At 41.8% G+C, this 24,050-nt stretch overlaps 2 protein-coding genes across 2 annotated transcripts; both read right to left on the minus strand.

Annotated features, from left to right (window-relative positions):
- Window positions 1-1,533: 1,533 nt before the first annotated feature.
- On the minus strand, window positions 1,534-4,692 carry LOC105176781 (conserved oligomeric Golgi complex subunit 4). The gene is made up of 2 exons (XM_020698763.2): window positions 3,035-4,692; window positions 1,534-2,320 (listed from the first exon to the last, which is right to left on the minus strand). Exons 1-2 carry the CDS (start codon window positions 4,622-4,624, stop codon window positions 1,691-1,693), a joined length of 2,220 nt encoding a protein of 739 aa, XP_020554422.2. The 5' UTR covers window positions 4,625-4,692; the 3' UTR covers window positions 1,534-1,690.
- A 3,139-nt stretch (window positions 4,693-7,831) lies between these two features.
- LOC148784518 (zinc finger BED domain-containing protein RICESLEEPER 1-like) lies at window positions 7,832-12,133 on the minus strand. The gene is made up of 4 exons (XM_088876938.1): window positions 11,636-12,133; window positions 8,271-10,416; window positions 8,094-8,171; window positions 7,832-7,995 (listed from the first exon to the last, which is right to left on the minus strand). Exons 2-3 carry the CDS (start codon window positions 8,986-8,988, stop codon window positions 8,128-8,130), a joined length of 762 nt encoding a protein of 253 aa, XP_088733064.1. The 5' UTR covers window positions 8,989-10,416; window positions 11,636-12,133; the 3' UTR covers window positions 7,832-7,995; window positions 8,094-8,127.
- Window positions 12,134-24,050: the final 11,917 nt, after the last annotated feature.

A 24,050-nucleotide genomic window follows, 5' to 3' on the forward strand; every position in this document is an offset into this window, starting at 1 on the left:
ACAATAGTAGTAAGGCTAACAACTGCAAGCAAAAGTGGTGGTGAGGGGCTGGGGCGTTGCAGTGATGAGAAGAGGAACCAGAAGGAGAAAGGGCCAGAGAATCAAGGCAATTAAACGGTTGTCAAGTTGTACCTCCTAGTAACCATACTTAATAAGAAACATCTTTTTGTTTGTCCTTGAGATGCAAGAATTATTCTACAAAGTGGACAGTCCTGGAACATTTCTCCATTTTGAGGATATGCATGCTTTTTGAAGGGATATCTCTCTAGAAACTAATAAACAGATTAAATCAAAGTTGGACTTGGTGTTGTTAGATGTGTCTACAGATCATAAATCAACCAACTAGTGGTGCACACTTCCAACTAATGCAATCACATTCAACAGAAATCTAAGAACACACTCCATGACCAGTCAAACTAAAGAATATAATCTGGGTTAGGGATACCACATACCTATGAGTCAACATGAACAACATAATTTTAGCATACTTTCTTTCTTTTTCCATTCTCTAATCTATATTTCATTATTATTATTTAATGGGAGCAAATAATAATGTTGATAATAATGCACAGGACCCGGTAATATATTGATGAAAAGCAACTTAATCGATTTAAGTTGCTTTAGCTAAACTTTTAACTAGGAGATACATGCACTGATAGATGAAACCAGATCTTAAATATCAAAAGAATATTTTTCATGTAGATGAGATGAAACTACGTATGTAAGAGCTAGATTCCAGATAAACTTTTAGTAATGAAGTCAATATGAAGCACAAAGACACCCTGAATAACTTCGATCCACTACTATTCTTCCAGTATTCCTCATTCATACACTGAGCATGTAGTGGTGCCCACAGAGTTTGAATTGCGAGAATAGCAATTCTGAAAAAAGATCTTACAGAATCAGAGCTATTGTGAAGCAATAATTTTAAGAAATGACAAAAAAAGAAAATTAAAATGCATTAGTAGTTGGAAGACCTTAGATGAGTTTTCTGAGTTTTTGACAAATGATCACTCATAAGTTACAGACACTTTCACCTCAAGATAAAGTTCTGTCATCTAATCACTCACTTTTACAAGTTTGTTCTGCAGCAGCTTTAGGGAATGTTGTTTCCAGATAAGCTTGGACACCACTGACTGATGCTGAGCTCTTCCTTCTTACACTAGGAAAATTTTGAAAATCAACTTTTTCTAGCAAGATAGAGGTTACCTGTTTTATGAACCTCATCAACTGTCGTAAGATAAAGGAAACTGCTTTCTGGATGAGAGTGAAGCTCAGAAAAATATATTGAGCTCTCAGTCATATGGGGTAAAATGATCAATGCAGCATTGCAAAAGAAATCATACCACCAGAGCAGATTTGCGTGATGAATATGACAACACCTTCATGAACCATGGCTTCCGTGATCCTTCGTTGCTTTTTCAACATACTAATAACCCCCTTATCGAACTTGAAGGCACATAATTGGCAACAAAAGGGAATTATGTATCGACCACTTTTCACTCACATAATTAAGTATTAAAGGGACTCATATGTGAAAGAGACGATTTACAGTATTTATATGTATTTGAAAAGGAACAGACTAAAGAAACTCATGATTGGTACAGTAGTTGCAACTTGATCTCTTCTAGAAAATTTAAACTTAAAACAACAAGAAATTGGCCTGAGAGCATGACAAATAGAAATAAGGCTACAATTTAAGCGCAGCTATTGCTTCAGGTTTGAAATCCACTCGGAGACCCAATACTCTTCTGACCTCAGCAGGAGTCAGTCTCCAGGTCATGGGCCCTGAGTTCTCTCCCCAGAAATCCAAAATCTCAGAGACCTTTTCCAAGTTCAGGATAGTAGCCATCTGAGTTAGACGAGAAAATTTGTCCCTAACAGTCCTCTGGGTCATACTGGAGAAATGACTAACCAGTGTCCTGGCATCCCTATCAAGCTGAAGACCTCCAAGTTGACTGAATCTTTTCTGCATCATGATAACTTCAAGCCTTTTCACAATGAAGTCAATGACAAGATGCACAAATGTGTCATAATTGTTGGCCGTCATCAGCGGCTGAAGCCATGCCACATTGGTCTCAACAGCATGGAGAAGCCTTTGCACCCAGGGGTCATTCACTTCATTGTCCGCATATTCTGCTTCAGAAAGTTCATAGCTGATGGTTGCCACACTATCTAACACTGGACGAATTCGGGGTGTCACAGTGGCCACAAGTTGCTCCATTCCAATATTTAGTGCCTTCTTAAAACTGCTGCTCATTTCATTCAATTCGGCTAAGCAAGATTTAACTCTCTCTCTGTCTGCTGGTGTAGGGAATGCCTGATGTAAGGAAACCATGCAGTCTGATTAACATAAAATTTTGGAATAAGCTGAACAAAGAATAAGATGGGGCAGAAAACACAGAAAAGCGTCTTCCCTTCCTAAGATATTTATTGAAGCTTAATTTGATATGAGCTCATCATTAACTTTTCCTGCTGAAGTTTACTTCCTATAGTAGTACCATATTTATTGAAAATTTCAACCGCCACATAAATATAAGACATATATCGTAGAGTTACTCAAAATATAAAGACATGATGATATGATCATTATTGTTGCTTTCGAGTATCTAAAAAAGAAACTAGCCAGTTGTAGATCATTCTACAGTGCACCTGCACCATCCATCTCCCATTGATCCGATTACAAAGTGTCAAAGAATTACATGTTAGTTGTCTCAATTGGAGCATCAAATCTGACAGGAAGTGTTAGAATGACAAAATCTTGGACACTTTTATTCAATCTTGAATGCAGTCTAAACATCAAGGTCACAACTTGCGAAAATAAAGGCAGAGAATGCAAGTAGTAGTGTATACTTAAAACCGACTTACAGTATCACTGATTGTACTTCTTTTCACAATCTTCCTAAGAACTTAAGTTAGTGCATAGTACTTGGAATTCCAACTTCAAAGTTAGTACCTTCTGATAAATCAAAATAGTAAAAGCAGACATTATAAGAACAGTACTACTCAGTAAGCAAATGACAATCTGACACACCTCTGCACATTGCTCTTCAATCTCGTGACGCAGTTTCAAGGCATACTCACTACTGACATCCATGTTGTTTAAGGCCGTGGCAATCTCTGTACCAGTCTTCTGCACTCCAACACCACCCAAAAACAACTTTGCTCCGAGATTAGGCTCCCTCATCTTCTGCTGCAATGCCTCGCTATATTCACCCCCCAATAAACTCACAGCGCTGCTGAGCACTGCAATCACCGAGTTGATATTGGAGGTAGAAATTGCCCTACGGCAGCAGCTCTGCAACACATAGAATACATCATCCACCATGGATGTGGTGAGACTATCAAGCACATGCTCATCAATCTTGATGGCTTTCCTCACATTCTCCACCATAAAGAACCCTTCCAAAATAACATAATATCCAGTAATGTCCTGGGAAACTTTGCTGAAATTCCCACTTCTAAAAGCCTTTGTGGCTCGTGGGCATAATTCAGGATCAACAGAGGTCAAGCTCCGTATCTTGGAAACCATGTACTCTGTATAATCCTCACCTAACTGTGTCAGCGAAAGTATCTCTTCCAGATAAATCTCAATCTCTCTAGGGTCAGGCCCCTCTGCACCCACCGATAGCAAGTTACTCTTATATGAATTTATCTCAGAAGTCAATTTAGCCAGTTTCCGATACTCCATAAATTTTTTCAAAATATTAGAACCTCGTGAATCACATTCTTCCTGGAGCTCGCAAATGGCGTAAACAATACCATCCTCACCACACAAATTCCTCAAAATTTCATTATTTTCCTCAATAGCCAGGACAATGTCTTTAAACAAATTTGTCAAACAAACTACGAAATTCACCTGACTATTATTATTTGACTGCTCCATAAGTTCCACCAATTGCTCGAATTCCATTCTTGATCTCGTGGAAATTACCTTCTTTAAGTAACTCACATATACCTGCAAGCCCTCCTCTTCAAGGCCGAGAGGCGTATAGAGCTTTATGAAGCGGATAATAGTTGCATGATCCCGCTGATCAACTGCGGCCAAAAGCCTCTTCTTGGCGATGCCTTCCAATTGCTTCTTGTAGGAAAGGAGCTGCTCGCGCTGATCAGCAGCGGAGGAGTCTTTGAATTTGGAATCAATTTGGAGGAAGGTCTGGATGTAGGATGCGGCCGATTCAAAATCCTCAGCAAGGAGAGATTTGTGGACGCCATCAAGGCAGTTGGATCTATCGACAATGGCATCGATGCGGAGGAGCGTGTCTTGGACGCGCGATTGAGCGAGATCGAGGTGGCGCACCTTGGCAGAGACCTGATCGGCGAGGGAGGAGGTGGAGGTAACGTTGGAAAGCATGTAGGAGGAGTCAACCTTCACAATCTCCAAAACATCAGCGAACTTCTGGAGGTTGGAGAGTTGGCGATCTAAATCAGAGCGCTGAGACAGTAAAGTTTCGAGTTCGAGATCCAGGGCACGTTGGTAGGCAATGCATTCATGGAGAAGACGGGTCATGGCCCCTACATCTGTCAGTTTGCTCACGTGTTCAAGCGCTTCCGCCGTGCCGAATTGCAGAGACGAGTTGGTGGAGGCATCGGCATCTGGTTCACTTCTCGGTGTTGCGGCCATTGGGGCGACTGACAATCCTGAGGAGCTTCTTGCCTTTCGATTGATTATCGATAAATATAAAAAAAACTTTTCCTTCAGAAAATCAAAAATAAATCAAACTGCTCCATATTTTATTGAGATTCATTAATAAAATTCGTCCGAGCTCAATTTCTTAACGAATCAAACTTAAATAAATTTTTTGTTTGATAAATTTTCACCCTGCTCTCAAATTTCATTCAATTAGTGAAAAAATAATAAATATTCTTAAAATATCAAATTATTTGAGCTCGTATCTAGTCTAAAGTTTGTCTGAAGCTAAAAAATAATATTCAAACTCGATAATAATTCGAAGAAACTTTAATAATAATGTGTTGAGCTCGACTTGACTCATTTATTTCCTAGCCTAAATATTATGAATTATGAAACAAAGCTAATTTAAATAAAGGGAGAGCGACAAGGGACATGAGGGGGCAAATAATATTTTTTATCCCATAAGTTAGGCCCATTACATTTTTGATCTCATTCATTACGAGATTAGCACTTTTAACCCCGTAATTTATAAAAATTAGCACTTTTGGTCACCATCCACTTTTTTGTTGATAATTTAACGGTGTAGCACACTTGTCTAGCATGTGATCATTAAGTATTTTTTGCTAGAGAGAAAATTAGTTTGTTTTCCGGTTTTGGACCATTTTTGGAAAAAAAATATATATATAACTACATTTGAGGGGAAAAAATAAATTGTGAAGGAATTTAGGGCAAAAGACATAGTTAATTATCTCTTCTCTCGCATAAATTGAATTATATCATTTCCATATTTTTATAAGTTGAAGCCAAGTAGAAACAACACAATGAATCATGTCTTTCACGAGTGAATCAAGTAGGTCAAATGAAGTACTCATATGCTACTATTGGAAAAAGGGCCATTTTTTTCAAACCAAAAATACTTAACGGCAATATGTTGGGCACGTTAAATTATAGATGAAAAAATGCATGGAGACTAAAAGTGTTATTTTTTATAAGTTAATGGGACTAAAAGTGCTAATCCCATAATCAATGGCACCAAAAGTGCCATGAGCCTAACTTATGAGACTAAAATTGCTATTTCTCTAGACATGACGTTGAAACATGTAGATATATACATACATACAATATGACACACGAATACAGTAATGAAAGACACAATCGATAATTGTGCAGAATTTCGTTAAATTTATAAATCAGTAATTTATAATTGGCATGTACTTTTTATATATTTCCTTAAAGAAAGAAACAAAGCTTGAAAATTGCATGAGAAATTGATTAATTAAGACAAGTATAGGAAACATAAAAGAAAAGAAAAGATAGAGTTAAAGAGAAAATACAGTTATTTTTGTAGATAATTAAAATAAAAGATATAATCAAGAATCAAATCACGATCTCTTTGCCAAACTGAAACAGTGGAACATCTCTTCCTTCTTAGTACGAAGAGTAAACTGGTGTGGGATCATTTCACTAATCTTTTTGACATCGGCACCTCCCACACATGACGTCTACCAGATGATCCAATTGTGGAAGTTTTCTTCAGCTTTCAGTCATACCTCCCACATAAGATCCATTCTCCTAATTCTCATTCTCTAGTTTATTTGGACAGAAAGGAATGACTCTAAACATAGGCATATGGGGTTCAATGGATAACGAGTCATATGGAGGACCCATAATTACATTAGGTGTCTCCATGCTAGCAACAAGTTGGATTTTCAAAGATGGAGAGGGGATACACGTGTTGCTGCAAAACTTGGAGTTCAAATTAGCATCCAAAATCGCAAAGGAAATTGTTATTGTTAGATGAAGAACACCTGAAGAATGTGGGTTCAAATTAAATACTGATGCTGCATCAAAAGGATCAACAGATCTAACAAGAGTTGAGGTAATTATAAGAGATGGTAGAGGACACATAATCATTGCTTTCCAAGAGTTCCTAGGCCTTGCGACTAACACATTTGATGAAACCAATGTTGTTGCTAAAGGACTTGAAATCGCCTATACTATGGGCCTCAATATATAGCCAAACTCGACTCACCACTCGACCTAGCCCATGAATCCTACCTACTTATATCTAACCCTAACCCCTCATTCGGGAAGAGATTGGCGGGGGCATTACGCAGCAAGTTAGAATAGGTAGATTTTGATCATCATTGATTTGCACATAGATTAGAATTACTTTGATTGTAAAGGGAGTAAGTACTCCTCATTTACTGATTTTGAATTGTACACTCTATAATTTTTTTGAGGTAATAAACAGGTAGGGGTCCGCCAAACCCCCCCCCCCACGCCTAGGCACAGGCGGCTTTTGCCAATAAAAAAAGAAAATCTAACCCTAACCCCTTATCTCTCATTTTCTTCCCTCTCATTTTCTTACGCAGTCTGCTGCTCTCTCTCTCTCAGATTTCTTACCGTTGCTTTCCTTACCTTATACCACCGCCTTTGATGGTGGTGACTTTCCAAAGCCAAGTCGATGGCTTTTGGAAAGCCACCCTAGACCTCCCATTTTTCCACCGATCCCCCACCTTTAAAAGGGGGCTTGGTCTTCGGCCTTGAAAAAACATAGTGTTCTTCTTTCTCTTTGTGTATTATCTCCTTCTCTCCTAAAGTTCTTTGTGAGCTAAGTTGGGTCTCAGTGACCAAGTGTATGGATCTTTGTGATCTAAAAAATCGAGGTGTTCTTGAGGTTTGTGGTGGTGCAACCACGAGTCGGTTTGCTTGTGGGTGCAGTGTCTAGTGACTGTGTTCCCTTTACCGATTTTGGATCTGGCTATTTTGAGCCTTTTTCATTACTATACTATTGTTCTCATTGTTTCTCATTTTTTTTCATATTATTACTCAAAGTTTGTAATATTGTCCTGTAATATTTTAAGGAGTTTCATACTCCATTTCTGTAATAGATGATAGGTTATTTTGAGAAAGAAATACCACGAGGGGTTTCTATTCTCTATAGTGGTATGTAGGGGTGGGCATCGGGTCGGGTAGTTCGGGTCGGGTACCCGACATGTCGGGTTTGGAAAAAATGAACCCGAACCCGGACCCGAACCCGACTAAGTCGGATACCGGACCAATCGGGTACCCGACAGTCGGGTTCGGGTTTTTTAGCTTCAAAAAATGTACAAGCTCAATTTTTCAAAATGAAAGTAATTCACTCCATGTAAATCTAAACTATAAGTTATGGACACAAATACTTAAAACTTTACATAAATACAAAAAGAAAAAAAGAGTTCAATCACATCCATAAATTATCATAGGTTTTTGTAAATTATTTTAGTAACAACAATAAAGCCAAGGCCTCCTAAATCCTAATGCCTACAGACTGAAAAAGCAACTAGCTCATATCACATTTTCATCCTCGAGTCCTCGACCTGTCAAGCATTAAACATACAAAGTGGAAGAACTATTAGAGAAAGTTAAACAGATTAAAAATTTAATATTACACAATGAGGTTCTACCATTCTAATACCTTGTCAAAAATTTACAAGTACCAGTTAGCACCATTAAATATCAATAATTATTGAATCAACCCCCAACTTAGTCAACTCTACAACAAAATAGAAAGTAGTTAGACAAGTAAAATATATAAGTAGAATACATAAAATTGAACAATAATCAAAATACAAGAAAAAGAATAAATAAGTACCTTTCTCAACCACTTCAAGTTCACTCAAATCCTCCTCAATGCTAATTGGTTTGGAGTCTTTTCGTATCCAATCTTGAGTACAAATAAGCGCTTGCACTATTTTAGGAGACAAAGAGCTCCTAAAAGTGTCAAGAACACGACCACCGGTACTAAATGCGGATTCCGAGGCAACAGTTGAGACTGGAACTGCTAATATATCCCAAGCCATTTTGGAAAGAATGGGAAACCTTTGGGCGTTTACTCTCCACCAATTTAGTATGTCAAATTTGTCTCTATGCATTTCAACATCCTCACCAAGATATTTCTCTAATTCCGATTTCACACGATCCCCTTTTCCACCTGATTTGTACATATTGAACTCTTGCTCTATGGTGAACGCACGAGTCGCTTCATAATCAGTGTATTGCGTAGATGTCCCAACTGAAGAGGAAGATGATGAAGAAACACGACTAAATGATGATCCCGGGCTTTCTAGCGTTCCTTGAAGACTATAACCGTATCTCAACTTATAATCATTAAACAACTCGTAAAGTCCATCTCTCACTTGTTCTTTCATCACATTGCTTTGTTCGGTACCACCATACAATTTATCAAAGCTAAATTCAATGAACTCCAATTTATGACGTGGATCAAGGATCACAACATAATATAAAATCATATTCATCTTCTCAATTGATCCCCAATATTTGTCATACTTTTCTTTCATCTTTTTTGCCATCTCATTTAATTCAACATCATTACTACTTAACCAATATCTGAGAAGCAAGTCAACTTCACATATTTCACGAAAAACCAAATTAGATGTGACATAAAAAGCACCAGAAATGCGCAAAGTGAGACTGTCAAAATGCCTTAAAAATTTCACCAATACCTTTGCCCTCTCCCAATCATAATCAGTCGGTATCCCATCAAATGGTTGTCTCGAAAGATCAGTCTAGTAGGCACATCAAGAGATAACAATTTTTCGTTTCCAATTTTTCAAATTCAACACACTCTTGAAATTTCTTGTACCTAGTTGGAGAATTCCTAATATACCTGATGGCCCCTCTAATACGGGAGATAGTTTCATGCTCACCCTTTAAACCATCCTGCACAACGAGGTTAACTATATGTGCCATACACCTCATGTGCACATATCTCCCACCTAAGATGTTTTGCCCCCAATTTTCAAACTTCTTTTTCAAGTAAACGATAGCCCCATCATTGGAAGACGCATTATCAACAGTGATAGAGAAAACCCTGTCAACACCCCAATCAAACAAGCATTTTTCTACTCCTTTACCTATTTCTTCACTTTTATGCCCGATAATTGGACAAAAGTTTAAAATTCTTTTGTGCAAGTTTCAATCATCATCAATAAAGTGAGCAGTGAGACACATATAATTGACTTTTTGAATGGATGTCCAAGTGTCTGTAGTGATGGAAACCCGTTGAGCATGATCTTTAATAAACAACTTCAATCTTGCTCTTTCATGCACATATATATTGAAAATATCTTTCGTTATTGTTCTTCTTGATGGAATAGCAAACATCGGGCATGCAACAGACAAGAAATGCCTAAATCCAGGATGTTCGACTAACTTAAATGGAAGTTCATCCACAACCAGCATGTGACACAAAGCTTCTCTAGTTTTGTCTTGCTCAAATCTCCAATTAACAAGAGGGGCGTCTCTATCACCAATGCGAGTTGGTTGGAAAGACAATCTATTTTGATTTCTGGTGATTTCTTGGGGTTTTTTCTTGCAAGATTCATAATGGTTTTTCAAATGTCTAGTTCCATGTGCTTTTGGATCGGCTTTGATCTCTCTACTACAATATTTGCACCTAGCCTTTTGGACATTATCCTTTTCACAATGAAATTTAACGAAATGATCCCAATCTGGTGATCTACAAGCCACTACCCTCTTTTTTCTTTTTTTAGAATCACCTAAAACATCTTCCTCCTCATCCTCTCCCTCCAAATCCTTATCAATATTATCATCAAAATAATGCTCAACATTCTCAAGATGATCACCACTAACATGATTTTTCAATCCATCCATATTTATGGTTTGGGCATTTGGTGACGAGTAAGACTGAGACTGAGAGTGACTTCCAATTCCATCCATATTTATGAAAGATATATTGAGAAGCCAATGTTTCCAATCTGCAAAGTATAAGAACAAAAAAATATATTAGGAGTTGCTTCTATCATAACCTTGCATTGAATAAAAATACAAATAATGACAGAAGATAGTATTAAGCAAAAAATATAAAGCAAACCGTGAGAAAAAACTATCAAATGGTGAAGACTTAGCATTGGAGAAAGACAAAAAAGGCCACAAAAGAAACTCATAACACCAAGAAAATTAAAAGTTATGGGAAAAGTATTTCCTCCTCTGTTATGGCAGGAAAAATAGAACAAGAAACTGAGAATTAAAAACAAATCTCCAAACTGAAGTTTAACAGCATAACTTACAGCAATAGCAGTCTGAAGATCCGAAGCAATAAGAGATTGTACGATTTTGGTAAACAAAAGGACCATTTTACTCTCAGTGACTATGAGTAGTTAGTATTTAGATAAATTAGGACATGTACACCTTGAAAGGCAACACTAATTACTGCTACCTATATCGAACATAAGACTCCCTATTTCCAATTAAATCAAACTGAAGATGATTTGGCATGATGTTAATTAGCCAAAATTGGAAGTTTTCCAAACATGGGAACTTACAAAAGGAGAAGTTCAAAACTTTGATGGTGCTAAGCAACTCGAGATTCACTTCAAGATAAAACACCTTGAAGCAATAAGACATGATAAGCTTTTGGCAAACAAAAAGGCCGATTCCTCTCAACTAAATGTAGTATTGATTTGAAACTTTATCACTTGCATTGCTTTTGGTGTTTTTAAACTTAGTGCATTAACCTTAAAAGAAAACAGTAATTGGTGCCCTAGCATTGAACTACATTTATTATATCCAACATGTGTTTATCTCTGCTCTGTTTCTGTGTGCAACATTTCAAACTTTCAGGAAAGAGAATGTACCAAATCTTACCCTGGGAAGGAGTAACTCTGATTTTTGCATGTGATATAGTTAGATTATTAATTTTTTTAACCTAATAACCTGTCTCTGCAGACAATGAATGGCCAACAAAACAGTATGCAACAGGATGAAGATGAAACATGCAAATGCAACTTCAATGTGACATTTCAACAAACACAACTTCAATGTGACATTTCAACAAACACTAAGTATGCATACAAACTTACCTTCAAAATCAAAATGTAAAACAAATTAAAACTAACCAAAAATCTAATTACAACAACAATACATAACTATTATATGATTAAATCAACAAAACAACTCCAATCATTGAAAAATTACCAGGCACAATTCTGAAAATTCGCAAAAATAGCGATTGTTGTCGGCGATGAAGGAGAGCTCGTCGTCGTCGGAGTCCGGTGGGTGGCGCGGCCGCAGCGACTGGTTGCTGGCGACAGCAGCAGCAACGGCAGCAACAAATCAACAATGGCAGTAAGGAAAGAAACAGGAGCAAGAATGCAGGAGCAGCAGCAAGCAAGGGTTTTTTCTTTTCTGGCTTGTACCCGTAGCACTAGCAGGCAACAGCTCTTTTTCCCCTTCTCCTAATCGGGTACCCGATCGGGTTTTTCGGGTGGATATTTAATATCCGAACCCAAACCCGATTGGAAAGAATCGGGTTTCGGGTTATCCGAAACCGACAAAGAATCCGACAAACCCGAACCGATTTTCCGTTACCCGATCGGGTCGGGTCGGGACCCAAAAAACCCGACCCGTTCGCCCACCCCTAGTGGTATGAGAGCCTCGTCTATGACCACCGATCTCGCCTTGGTGGTGGTAACCTCTGAAACCCCTCCTTTTATTTTTCTACAATTTTTTATTAAATTGCTTATATCTTAGTTATATTGTCATGTTATTATTGAATTGCTACTATTTTTTTACCGCGGTTAAATCCTCCTAATATCCCACCTGATCGGACCCTTGAGGTCATCGGGTATCTGGTTGGGACTTAGGCTGGAAAACCTCGATTTCTTATTTCTGAAATTATTATCTGCTGTGATTATTTTCTGATGCTATTATTGTGATCTATTGTGATTATTTTTCTTAAATTATTATTGTGACTCGCTATGATCATTTTCTGCAAATTATTTGTTGAGATTTGTTTGAGATAACTTTATGAAATTATTATTGTGATCTGTTCAATATAATTTTTTGAAAAATACTATCGTTAACTGTTATATTTTTTTCTAAAATTACTGTCATTGCTGCTATATTTTCTGAATTTACTAATTAAACTGTGATAATAATTTTTGAAAATCCTTTTAAATGAAAATCAATTCTTCTGAAAATTCGTGAAATACCCTTTTTTGAAAAACACTAATTTATTTCAAAATGGCCGGATATAATTTACAACCCTTTGATGGAAAAAGTGATTTTTCAATATGGCAACAGAAAATGAAAGAAATTCTTATTTAATAAAAGATTTTCAAAGCAATAGATGATAAATATACTGAAAATGTTTCAGAAGAAAAGAAGTTAGAGAATGATGAATATGCATACTCTTCTATTATTTTAGACCTGGCTGACACTGTTCTTAGAAAAGTAGGAAAACAAAATTCCTCAAAAGAACTTTGGAAAAAACTTGAAGATTTATATACTGAAACATCCTTACCGAGTAAGCTTTTTCTATTAGAAAATTTTTTTAGATATCTTGACTTGTCTAAAAACATTGATGAAAATCTATATGATTTTACTAAGTTAATTCAAGATATAAAACACACAGGTGATAAAAATATAGATGAATACTCTCCCATTGTTTTACTTAATGTTATTCCTGAAACCTATTCTAATGTTAAAGCAGCCATAAAATACGGAGTCGTAAATGGTTTAAAAAGCAAGGAGATGGACTTAAAAATAAATAAACCTAGTCAAAACCAACATGAGGTTAATTTTGTTAGGGGAAGACCGAAATTTAGAAACTCCGGCTTTAGGTACAATAGTAGAAGTGGATGCAGAAGTAAAAGTAGGAGTGGCAGCAGAAGCAAATCTAGAACTATGGAAAATCCATATAAAGAAGATAAAATAAGAGAAAGACGATGTTATAACTGTGGAATTAAAGAAAATTACATTAAGAATTGTAGAAAACCCAAAAGAGAAAATAGAAAAAAATATTATGAAGATAAAAAAAAAGCTAATAATGTTTCTGATGACAATTCTGGTGAAGTATTTGTTGTATGTGAAGCAAATTCAGTTCATGCTGTGAATAAAAATGAGTGGTTAATTGACTCTAGTTGTACTTTTCATATGAGTCATTTCAAAGAAATTTTTACACATTTTAGAAATGAAAATTTTGGCTTTGTCTCTATGGCAAATGAAAAACGATGTGAAATAAAAGGTTTAGGTGACATTTCTTTGAACTTCAAAGAGGACTATAAGTTAACCCTAAGAAACTTTAGGTACGTTCGTGACATAAGTTATAATCTTATTTCATATGCTGCTCTCGAAGAAAAGGGTCTAGAGGGCAGATGGGGAAAGGGCCTTACAAAATAACGAAAGGATCACCAATTGTTTTCAAAGCAAAAAGAAAACAGAATTCATATATGTGCTATGTTACTTATGACTCAATTGCTGCATATGTGACTGAATGTGATAAAACATCTCTATGGCATAAAAGATTAGGTCACATAAGCCAAAAGGGACTTAAGCTATTAAGAAGGGAAGGAATTTTAAATAACAAAATTGAAAATTTAAAAGTTTGTGACGATTGTGTGATGGGTAAACAGCATAGAGTGCATTTTCCTGTCTCACCCTCCCTTAATCCCTCTATGTCCACTTTCGTTTTAGATTATGTACATGCTAATGTTTGGGGTCCCTCAAAAGTAACCACCCATGGTGGAAACCAATATTTTTTGTCCATTATTGATAATTTTTCAAGAAAAATTTTCGTTTTCTTAATAAAGCATAAATCTGAAGTTTTTGGAAAATTTGAAAAGTGGAAAACTTTGGTGGAAAACCAAACGGGCAAAAAGTTGAAATCTCTTCGAACTGGCAATGGTCTTGAATTTCGTAATCAAAATTTTTCTGACTTATATGTAAAAATTCGGAATTAAAAGGCACAAGACCAATACCTATACCCCCAATAAAATGGTGTTGCTGAATGCATGAACCAAACTCTACTTGAAAAGGTTGGATTCTTATTAGTAAGTTCTAGTTTACAAAAATCTTTTTGGGGAGAAGTTGTCTTGACAGCTGCCCATTTAATAAATTTGTCACCTTCTGTGCCTTTACTTGGGAAATCACCTGAAACAGTCTGGTCTAAAAAACAACCTGATATTTCTTCTCTATGTGTGTTTGGATGTTCTGCTTTAGTTCATCAAAATTAAGATAATTTAGAACCTAGATCCCTGAAAAGTGTCTTTATTGGTTATCCTGAAGGGGTAAAAGGTTATAGACTTTAGGTACGTAGTCAACCAGGTTTTAGAGTCTTAATAAGTAAAGATGTCACTTTCAACGAAAATGAAATGCCCTGTCTCAATAAAATAGAAATTGAACATAAAGAATTCACTTTCAATAAGGTGGAGAAAAATACAGAGGATAACCAATAGGGGGGAGGAATAATAGAGAATTTAGAAGAACAAAATGAAGAAATTCCTGAAAATACAAACGTAGAAAACACTTTTGAAAATTACCAACTAGTTAGGGATAGAAATAGAAGGCAACCTAGGGTTTCCTCTAAGTTTAGAGACTTTCATATAGCCCTTAATGCTGAAATTTCTGAACCTACTAGCGTTGATGAAGAAATGAAATTAGAATAATGGCTAAGTGCCATGAATGAGGAAATGAAATCCTTGAAAGATAATAAAACTTGGGATCTAGTTCCCAAACCTAAAAATTCCTCAATAGTTGATTGTAAATGAATTTTAAAAATTAAGCAAGAAAATTTCATAAAATATAAAGCTAGACTCGTAGCCAGGGGGTTCACTCAGAAGGAAGGAATGGACTATAATGAAATTTTTTCTCTTGTTATTAAATATACTATTGTTCGCATTATCATTGCTCTTACTGCGCACTATAATTGGGACTTAAAATAAATGGATGTGAAAACTGCTTTTTTGCATGTTGATTTGGATGAAAATATTTACATGCATCAACCAATTGGTTTCATTGATAAGTCCAAACCTGATCATGTGTGCTTATTAAAAAAGTCTTTATATGGCTTAAAGTAATCTCCTAGACAGTGGAACAAGAAATTCAATTTATTCATGCATTCCTTGAATTTCAAAAGAAGCCATTATGATCATTGTCTCTATTTTAAGCATGTGAATGACATACCTATATTTCTTGTGTTATATGTTGATAATATGCTTATTGTTAGTCCTAGTTTTAAATTTATTGATTACTTGCAAAAGGATCTTTGCAAAACTTTTGAAATGAGAAATCTTGGTGATGCCAAAAGGATCCTTGGTATGAATATTGCTAGAAATAGAGAAAAATCGATAATACTTTTAAATCAAAAAACCTACATTCAGTCCATTTTAAAGAAATTTGCTATGGAAAACTCTAAACCCACTTATGTGCCTCTAGCTGGCTCATTTCCAACTGAATAAAGACCAAAGTCCCAAAACTGAGATTGAAAAAGCAAAAATGGATAAGATACCATACTTAAATGTTATTGGATCTATTATGTTTCTTAACCTATGCACTAGACCTGACATTGCATATGCCATCAGTTGTCTTAGTTGATACATGTCAAATCCTGGCCCTCCTCATTGGAAAGCTCTAAAATGGTTACTAAGATACCTACATGGATCTGAAAATATTTTATTACTTTTTCTAAAGTTTTTGAAAATATTCGACTTGTTGGGTATGTAGACTCTAACTATGCAAATGACAGAGACAGTAGGAAGTCCACCACATCTTACATATTTACACACGTTGGCTCATGCATAAGTTGGAAATCCAACTTCAACATATAGTTGCATTATCTACTATTGAGGCTGAATATATTGCTACTACTAAAGCCTTTAAAGAGACAATTTGGTTAGATGGACTAATAAAAGAAATAGGCTTCTTTAATGATAAACTCATAGTTTTTTCTGATATCCAATCTTCCATTCAACTATGTAAAAACCTAGTGTTTCATGATGAGAAAAAACATATTGAAGTTAAAATGCCACTTCATTCGGGACATTGTAGGAAAAGAAGTCATAAAATTGAAAAAAAATTAAAACTGAAGGAAACCCAGCTGATATGGGTACTAAGTGTTACCTGCAGAAAAATTCATTACTTATTTGAAAATTTTAAATCTATTTTTGACTAACACATACGCGGGCAAAGATTCGTTCTAAAATTGCAGGTACACCTAAGGCGAACTTTTCGATAGTGATGATACGCTAGATCCAAAAAGACTCCAGACCTTGTTCTTTTACGTGAGGTCTTGGTCCAAGGTAGAGTGTGTTATATATTATGCGGCCTAATGACCTATTTAGTGGTAGGCCCACCTAAGGCCCATCAAAGTGACCTACCTGAAAGGCCCACTACCAAAACCCGACCCTGCTCATGAGCCCTACCTATGTAACGCCCAAAAAATTATAATATATAAATGGGGGATTAATTGATAAATTTTTATAAAACTTAGTTAATTAATAAATAAAATATGCTCCATAATTAGAATATAATAAAACTTGAACGAGTTAAATTGGAGTTCGTTATAATATTTGAGAGCAAATTATATTAATTAAGAAATTAAGAAGGACGTAATTGGTATTTTGTGAAAAGTTTAATTAAATAAATAAAATAATAATAATATTATATATATAATAATATATATAAAACATATATATAATAATAAGTATATAGATATATACATATAAAATTATGAGAAAAGAGAGTGGATGAGAGTGGCGGCCAAGCCCACCTCACTTCTCTCTCCTCTCTCTCATTACACACATATATAATATACACATATGTAGATTTCTACTTCAGAATTTGCAATTTCTCACTGCGGCCAAGAAGAAATCGAAAGGTATGAATTTATGTTTTAATTTATATTAATTTACATAATTATATTATTTAATTAGTTCTTTTACTAAATATAATTTATATTGAGCGATGTATTATTTAATCAGAGTACTTTATGATTTTGGCTAATTAAATTAGTGTCGAATTAAATATCATATTTGCTATAAAAATGATATAGTTGGGTAATTAAAATATTAGATTTGTTAGATTTAATTATTACTATAGCTAATTTATACAATTTCATCGAAATGATTAACCAAATATGTAATTTTATGTATTATTGCTTAATTAAATTGTATAGCAGCGAGAAATCGATAGAAAATTCATAAAAATATTCTGAGAATTATATTTAATAAATGGTATGTTAATAAAGAGGAAAAACAACGAAGATTTGTACTTCGATAGAAGTGGAATATTAAAGAATTATTAGAAATTGTACGAATAATATTTAATATTGTATTTAAAAGAAATTATGATATTCTCGATATATTAACTGTATGTGGTATAACTCATTATAGGATACGGGGGTGAGGTGAAAGGACTGACAATTAGCGATTGAGTAGAAAGAAACGTTGTAAGGGCGAGGTAAGTAAATAATTAGTATTATCTATATATGTTCCATTTATTTGTGATATTACTGTTATATAAATTTGTGGTTCATGCTGACGTTGGTTTATCTGAAAATATATGAGTGGTGAATGATTTAATTTGATTGACGATATTGTGTACGTGGAATGCGAAGACACGTTGAAATATTATGTTTGTTGTATGTTATGTTGTGGGTGTCTGAAAATGAGAATGTATTGATATATGATTTTACGTTACTAGTTGCTTACAAGAATGGTGATATGTGGAAATGAAGGAGTGGTGGAAATTGAATATAATTGTGGTGTGAATACCCCTTGATGTTTGAAAAATATTTATTTTATTATATTCGGTTATATTGAGCGTCCCAAATGTTTGAAAAATAATTGGGAAAAAAACTGGAGGGTTCACGTTCAAATCCGTTGTTCTCCAACAAAAACATTATGTATACATGAGCATTGCATCTTCACGAGCACATCCTGTACGTCTTCACGTGCGCGCGGGCAGGCGGAAGGCGGCAGACGCCGCCTGCCCGAATACTGGCGACGCGCGCGCGCGCGCCTGTGCGGACACTGCCGACGGCAACGCGCACAGCCCCTGCCGCCGTGCGCGCGCGCGCCGGTGCGGGCACTGCCGACGTGCGCGCGCAGGCAGCCCGTGCCGGCGTACGCGCGCGCGCGCCTCGGGCGACCACTGCATGAAAATTTGGACGTCACCTCAAAATCACATGATTAATTCATATTTGTTGAAATAATTTATTTTTGAGTTATGAAAATTTTTATTTAATTATTTTAATTATTAAAAAAACAATAAATAAAAGGCCTGCGCGGACACTGCCGACGTGCGCGCGCAGGCAGCCCCTGCCGACGTGCGCGCACGCCAGTGCGGACACTGCCGACGTGCGCGCGCGCGCCTGTACGGACAGTGCTGACGGCCGCGCGCGCAGCCCCTGCCGCCGTACGCGCGCGCGCCTGTGCGGGCACTGCCGACGTGCGCGCGCAGGCAGCCCGTGCCGACGTGCGCGCGCGCGCGCCTCGGGCGACCACTGCATGAAAATTTGGACGTCACCTCAAAATCACATGATTAATTCATTTTTGTTGAAATAATTTATTTTTGAGTTATGAAAATTTTTATTTAATTATTTTAATTATTAAAAAAAAAAAAGGCCTGCGCGGACACTGACGACGTGCGCGCGCGCGCCTGCACGGGCACTGCCGACGGGCGCGCGCGCGCCTGTACGGACACTGCCGACGGCCGCGTGCGCAGCCCCTGCCGCCGTGCGCGCGCGCGCCTGTGCGGGCACTGCCGACGTGCGCGCGCAGGCAGCCCGTGCCGACGTACGCGCGCGAGCGACTCGGGCGACCACTGCATGAAAATTTTCACGTCACCTCAAAATCACATGACTAATTCATTTTTGTTGAAATAATTTATTTTTATGTTATGAAAATTTTTATTTAATTATTTTAATTATTAAAAAAATAATAAATAAAAGGCCTGCGCGGACACTGCCGCCTGTGCGGGCACTGCCGACATGCGCGCAGGCAGCCCGTGCCGACGTGCGCGCGCGCGCGCCTCGGGCGTCCACTGCATGAAAATTTTCGCGTCACCTCAAAATCACATGATTAATTCATTTTTGTTGAAATAATTTATTTTTGAGTTATGAAAATTTTTATTTAATTATTTTAATTATTAAAAAAAAAAAAAAAAAACGCTTGCGCGGACGCTGCCGGCGCGCGCGCGCAGGTGGGCACTGCCGGCGCGCGCGCGCCTGCGCGGTCACTGCCGGGCGGGGCCGCGCGCGCCTGCGCGGGCACTGCCGGGCTGGCGCCCGCGCGCCGGCGCGGGCACTCGGGCGGGCGCGCGCGCGCCTGCGCGGACTGTGCCGGCCTGCGCGCGGGCGCCAGTGCGGGCACTTCCGGGCGCGCGGGCGCCTGCGCGGACTGTGCCGGCCTGGGCGCGCGCGCCTGCGCGGCCTGCGCGGCCTGTGCCGGGATGCGCGCGCGCGCCTGCGCGGCCTGTGCCGGGATGCGCGCGCGCGCCTGCGCGGCCTGTGCCGGCGTGCGCGCGCGCGCCTGCGCGGCCTGTGCCGGCGTGCGCGCGCGCGCCTGCGCGGCCTGTGCCGGCGTGCGCGCGCGCGCCTGCGCGGACCGTGCCGGCTTGCGCGCGCGCGCCTGCGCGGCCTGTACGGCCTGCGCGGCCTGTGCCGGCATGCGCGCGCGCGCCTGCGCCGCCTGTGCCGGCCTGCCCTCGCGCGCCTGCGCGGCCTGTTCCGGCATGCGCGCGCGCGCCTGCGCGGCCTGTGCCGGCCTGCGCGCGCGCGCCTGCGCGGACTGTGCCGGCCTGCGCGCGCGCGCCTGCGCGGTCTGTGCGGCCTGCGCCGGCCTACCCGCGCGCGCCTGCGCGGCCCGTGCCGGCCTGCGCGCGCGCGCCTGCGCGGCCCGTGCCGGCCTGCGCGCGCGCGCCTGCGCGGCCCGTGCCGGCCTGCGCGCGCGCCTGCGCGGCCTGTGGGGCCTGCGCCGGCCTGCCCGCGCGCGCCTGCGCGGCCTGTGCCGGCATGCGCGCGCGCGCCTGCGCGGCATGTGCCGGCCTGCCCGCGCGCGCCTGCGCGGCCTGTGCCGGCCTGCGCGCGCGCGCCTGCGCGCGCGCGCGCAGGCAGCCCGTGCCGACGCGCGCGCGCGCGCGCGCCCGCGCAGGCAGCCCGTGCCGACGCGCGCGCGCGCGCGCCTTGTCCGACCACTGCATGAAAATTTGCACGTCACCTCAAAATGACATGATTAATTCATTTTTGTTGAAATAATTAGTTTTTGAGGTGTGAAAATTTTTATTTAATTATTTTAATTATTAAAAAAATAATAAATAAAAGGAAAAAAATGGGAAAAATATGAAGACACAATAGAATAATATTTTAATTTTTTACGCATCGTATTTGTATCGCGAAATATTTATTTTATTATATTCAGTTATATTGTGCGTCCCAAATGTTTGAAAAATAATTGGGAAAAAAACTGGAGGGTTCACGTTCGCGCGGACACTGCCGACGTGCGCGCGCAGGCAGCCACTGCCGACGTGCACGCGCAGCAGCCACTGCCGACGGCCGCGCGCAGGCAGCCACTGCCGACGTGCGCGCGCGCGCCTGTACGGACAGTGCCGACGGCCGCGCGCGCGCCTGTGCGGGCACTGCCGACGTGCGCGCGCAGGCAGCCCGTGCCGACGTGGGCGCGCGCGCCTCGGGCGACCACTGCATGAAAATTTTCGCGTCACCTCAAAATCACATGATTAATTCATTTGTGTTAAAATAATTTATTTTTGAGTTATGAAAATTTTTATTTAATTATTTTAATTATTAAAAAAAAAAAAAAAACGCTTGCGCGGACGCTGCCGGCGCGCGCGCAGGCGGGCACTGCCGGGCGGGCGCGCGCAGCAGCCACTGCCGACGGCCGCGCGCAGGCAGCCACTGCCGACGTGTGCGCGCGCCTCTACGGACAGTGCCGACGGCCGCGCGCGCGCTGTGCGGGCACTGCCGACGCGCGCGCGCAGGCAGCCCGTGCCGACGTGCGCGCGCGCGCGACTCGGGCGTCCACTGCATGAAAATTTTCGCGTCACCTCAAAATCACATGATTAATTCATTTTTGTTGAAATAATTTAGTTTTGAGTTATGAAAATTTTTATTTAATTATTTTAATTATTAAAAAAAAAAAAAAACGCTTGCGCGGACGCTGCCGGCGCGCGCGCGCAGTAGCCACTGCCGACGGCCGCGCGCAGGCAGCCACTGCCGACGTGCGTGCGCGCGCCTGTACGGACAGTGCCGACGGCCGCGCGCGCGCCTGTCCGGGCACTGCCGACGTGCGCGCGCAGACAGCCCGTGCCGACGTGCGCGCGCGCGCGCCTCGGGCGTCCACTGCATGAAAATTTTCGCGTCACCTCAAAATCACATGATTAATTCATTTTTGTTGAAATAATTTATTTTTGAGTTATGAAAATTTTTATTTAATTATTTTAATTATTAAAAAAAAAAAAATGCTTGCGCGGACGCTGCCGGTGCGCGCGCGCAGGCGGGCACTGCCGGGCGGGGCCGCGCGCGTCTGCGGGGGCACTGCCGGGCGGGCGCGCGCGCGCCTGCGCGGGCACTGCCGGGCTGGCGCACGCGCGCCTGCTCGGGCACTCGGGCGGGCGCGCGCGCGCCTGCGCGGACTGTGCCGGTGTCACTGGCCGCTCCTTGGGCAAGACGGCCGGCAGTGACTTGCGGAGGACGTGCGGGCGGCTAGGGGATGCCGGCCGGCACGCAGGTGCGCAAACGGCCTCCGAGCAGAGACTCTTACCGATTGGGGATTGCAAAACTGTTCGTATGGGAACTTCCTTGATGTGTGGGGATGCTATCCGCCAAGTATGAAGTCATTCCGAGGACGTTTGGGCAAGGAGATATAAGGGCGACGATCAGGCGCCACCCCGCGCGCGAGCAGGAGAGAAATGCGTGAAGCAGAGTGCTTTATCTTTCGAGATTTGCAAAACTGTTTCTATGGCGAGATCCTTGGAGTGTTGGGAACACCTCCAAGATGTTTCAGAGGTAGACGGTTCCGTTTGGGTAGGAAACGACGATGATCTTCAGAGTCTGCCAGTGCAGTGGCGAGACTGTAATTTCAGAATATTGCGTGGGCAATTCCTCAGCGATGGATGATCGGATGGGGCTGAAATTCAAGAGTTATGATGTAGAAGTCGTAGGCTACGCTACGGTTCAAGCGGCACGTGATTTGGACGTCGGTTGAGGGAGATACGAAAAAGGTGCGCTCCTCAACCCCTTTCAATGTCTACTGCTGGAAATAGGAAAAACTTTCTTAAGCCTATTATAAGGGGGGTATGATGCGGTGAGCTCCAGCCGGCCCTCCCCGTGCACGACGGCAGTGGCGGTAGGCAACGTCGGCACTAAATGAGCATCTCTTGGGGGCATGTTGGGGGCCTCCAAGGGCCGGCTCTAGGCATCTCAAAGGAGTGTTTAGAGTCCCCGAAAGGCATGGGAACCGGACGGGCAGCGTAGGGCCAGGACGGCCTACGTTGGGCACAAATGCGGCCGAGAGGTTCCGTGTGACGTGCAAGGTTGCTCCGCGGGCTGCGAGATATTTGGGGCAACACCTCTCGTGCGAATGGGTGATCGAGGCAAGCACTCCAAGACCTCGTGATCCAACTCATGGCACGTGCTATCGGGTTCTAGCCGTCCATGGGGGTCCATTGGCTAAGATGAGCGGTCGTGGGGCGACGCCGCACTGTGGGCAAATTATGTAGCCACGTCGAAAGGCAAGAAGGCATGTCGGGCATGCCATGCGGGATCAAAGCAAGATGTCGGCATATCATGTGGGCCTCGGACTTAAGATGCGGTCCTACTCGGGCGAGGCATAGAAGACGGCCACAACGAAGGCGTGCGCCGAGGATGCCCCGAGTGTGCGTTGGACATGAGACGGGCGTTGCGGGCGCATGCGGAGCGCCGTAATGCCGAGGCGGAGCGAGGATGCTCCTTGCCATCGAGGGATGCGTCGGCGGGTTCCGAGATTGTGGGCGAGACGCATGGCGGCAGACTAGCTAGTCGGGGCCGGCCGCTAAGAGACGCTAAGGCGTGCATGCCGAGAGCCTCGGCGAACATGGGCATTTTGGATAGGAGGCACGCGGTGCCGCGCAGGGATGCGTTCAGATGTCGTGCTAGCGAGCTTCAGTGTCGAAGACACGCGACGAACAGTCGGTAAACTCTGAGATGTGCGAAGGCTGGTCGAAGGTTGGGTGAAACCTGAGACGCCGCACGGGCGAAAAATATATTCCGCTGCGTGACAAGAGAGTCCGCCCGTGACAGCCGGCCTGCGCGCGGGCGCCAGTGCGGGCACTGCCGAGCGCGCGGGCGCCTGCGCGGACTGTGCCGGCCTGCGCGCGCGCGCCTGCGCGGCCTGTGCCGGCCTGCCCGCGCGCGCCTGCGCGGCCTGTGCCGGCCTGCGCGCGCGCCTGCGCGGACTGTGCCGGCCTGCCCGCGCGCGCCTGTGCGGCCTGCGCCGGCATGCGCGCGCGCGCCTGCGCGGCCCGCGCCGGCCTGCCCGCGCGCGCCTGCGCGGCCCGCGCCGGCCTGCCCGCGCGCGCCTGCGCGGACCGTGCCGGCCTGCGCGCGCGCTCAGGCAGC

Source organism: Sesamum indicum, linkage group LG13 (genome assembly GCF_026168435.1).
Source record: "Sesamum indicum cultivar Baizhima isolate 11 linkage group LG13, ASM2616843v1, whole genome shotgun sequence".
Classification (NCBI taxonomy): Eukaryota; Viridiplantae; Streptophyta; class Magnoliopsida; order Lamiales; family Pedaliaceae; genus Sesamum; species Sesamum indicum.

Excerpts from the sequence above, each read along its gene's own strand:
- LOC105176781 (XM_020698763.2), bottom strand. The coding sequence starts at position 4,624 with ATGGCCGCAACACCGAGAAGTGAACCAGATGCCGATGCCTCCACCAAC. Across the intron at positions 2,321-3,034 it reads TTGAAGAGCAATGTGCAGAG|GCATTCCCTACACCAGCAGA; the intron begins GTGTGTCAGATT and ends TCCTTACATCAG.
- LOC148784518 (XM_088876938.1), bottom strand. The coding sequence starts at position 8,988 with ATGGCAAAAAAGATGAAAGAAAAGTATGACAAATATTGGGGATCAATT. Across the intron at positions 8,172-8,270 it reads ACTTGAAGTGGTTGAGAAAG|AGTTGACTAAGTTGGGGGTT; the intron begins GTACTTATTTAT and ends ATTTTGTTGTAG.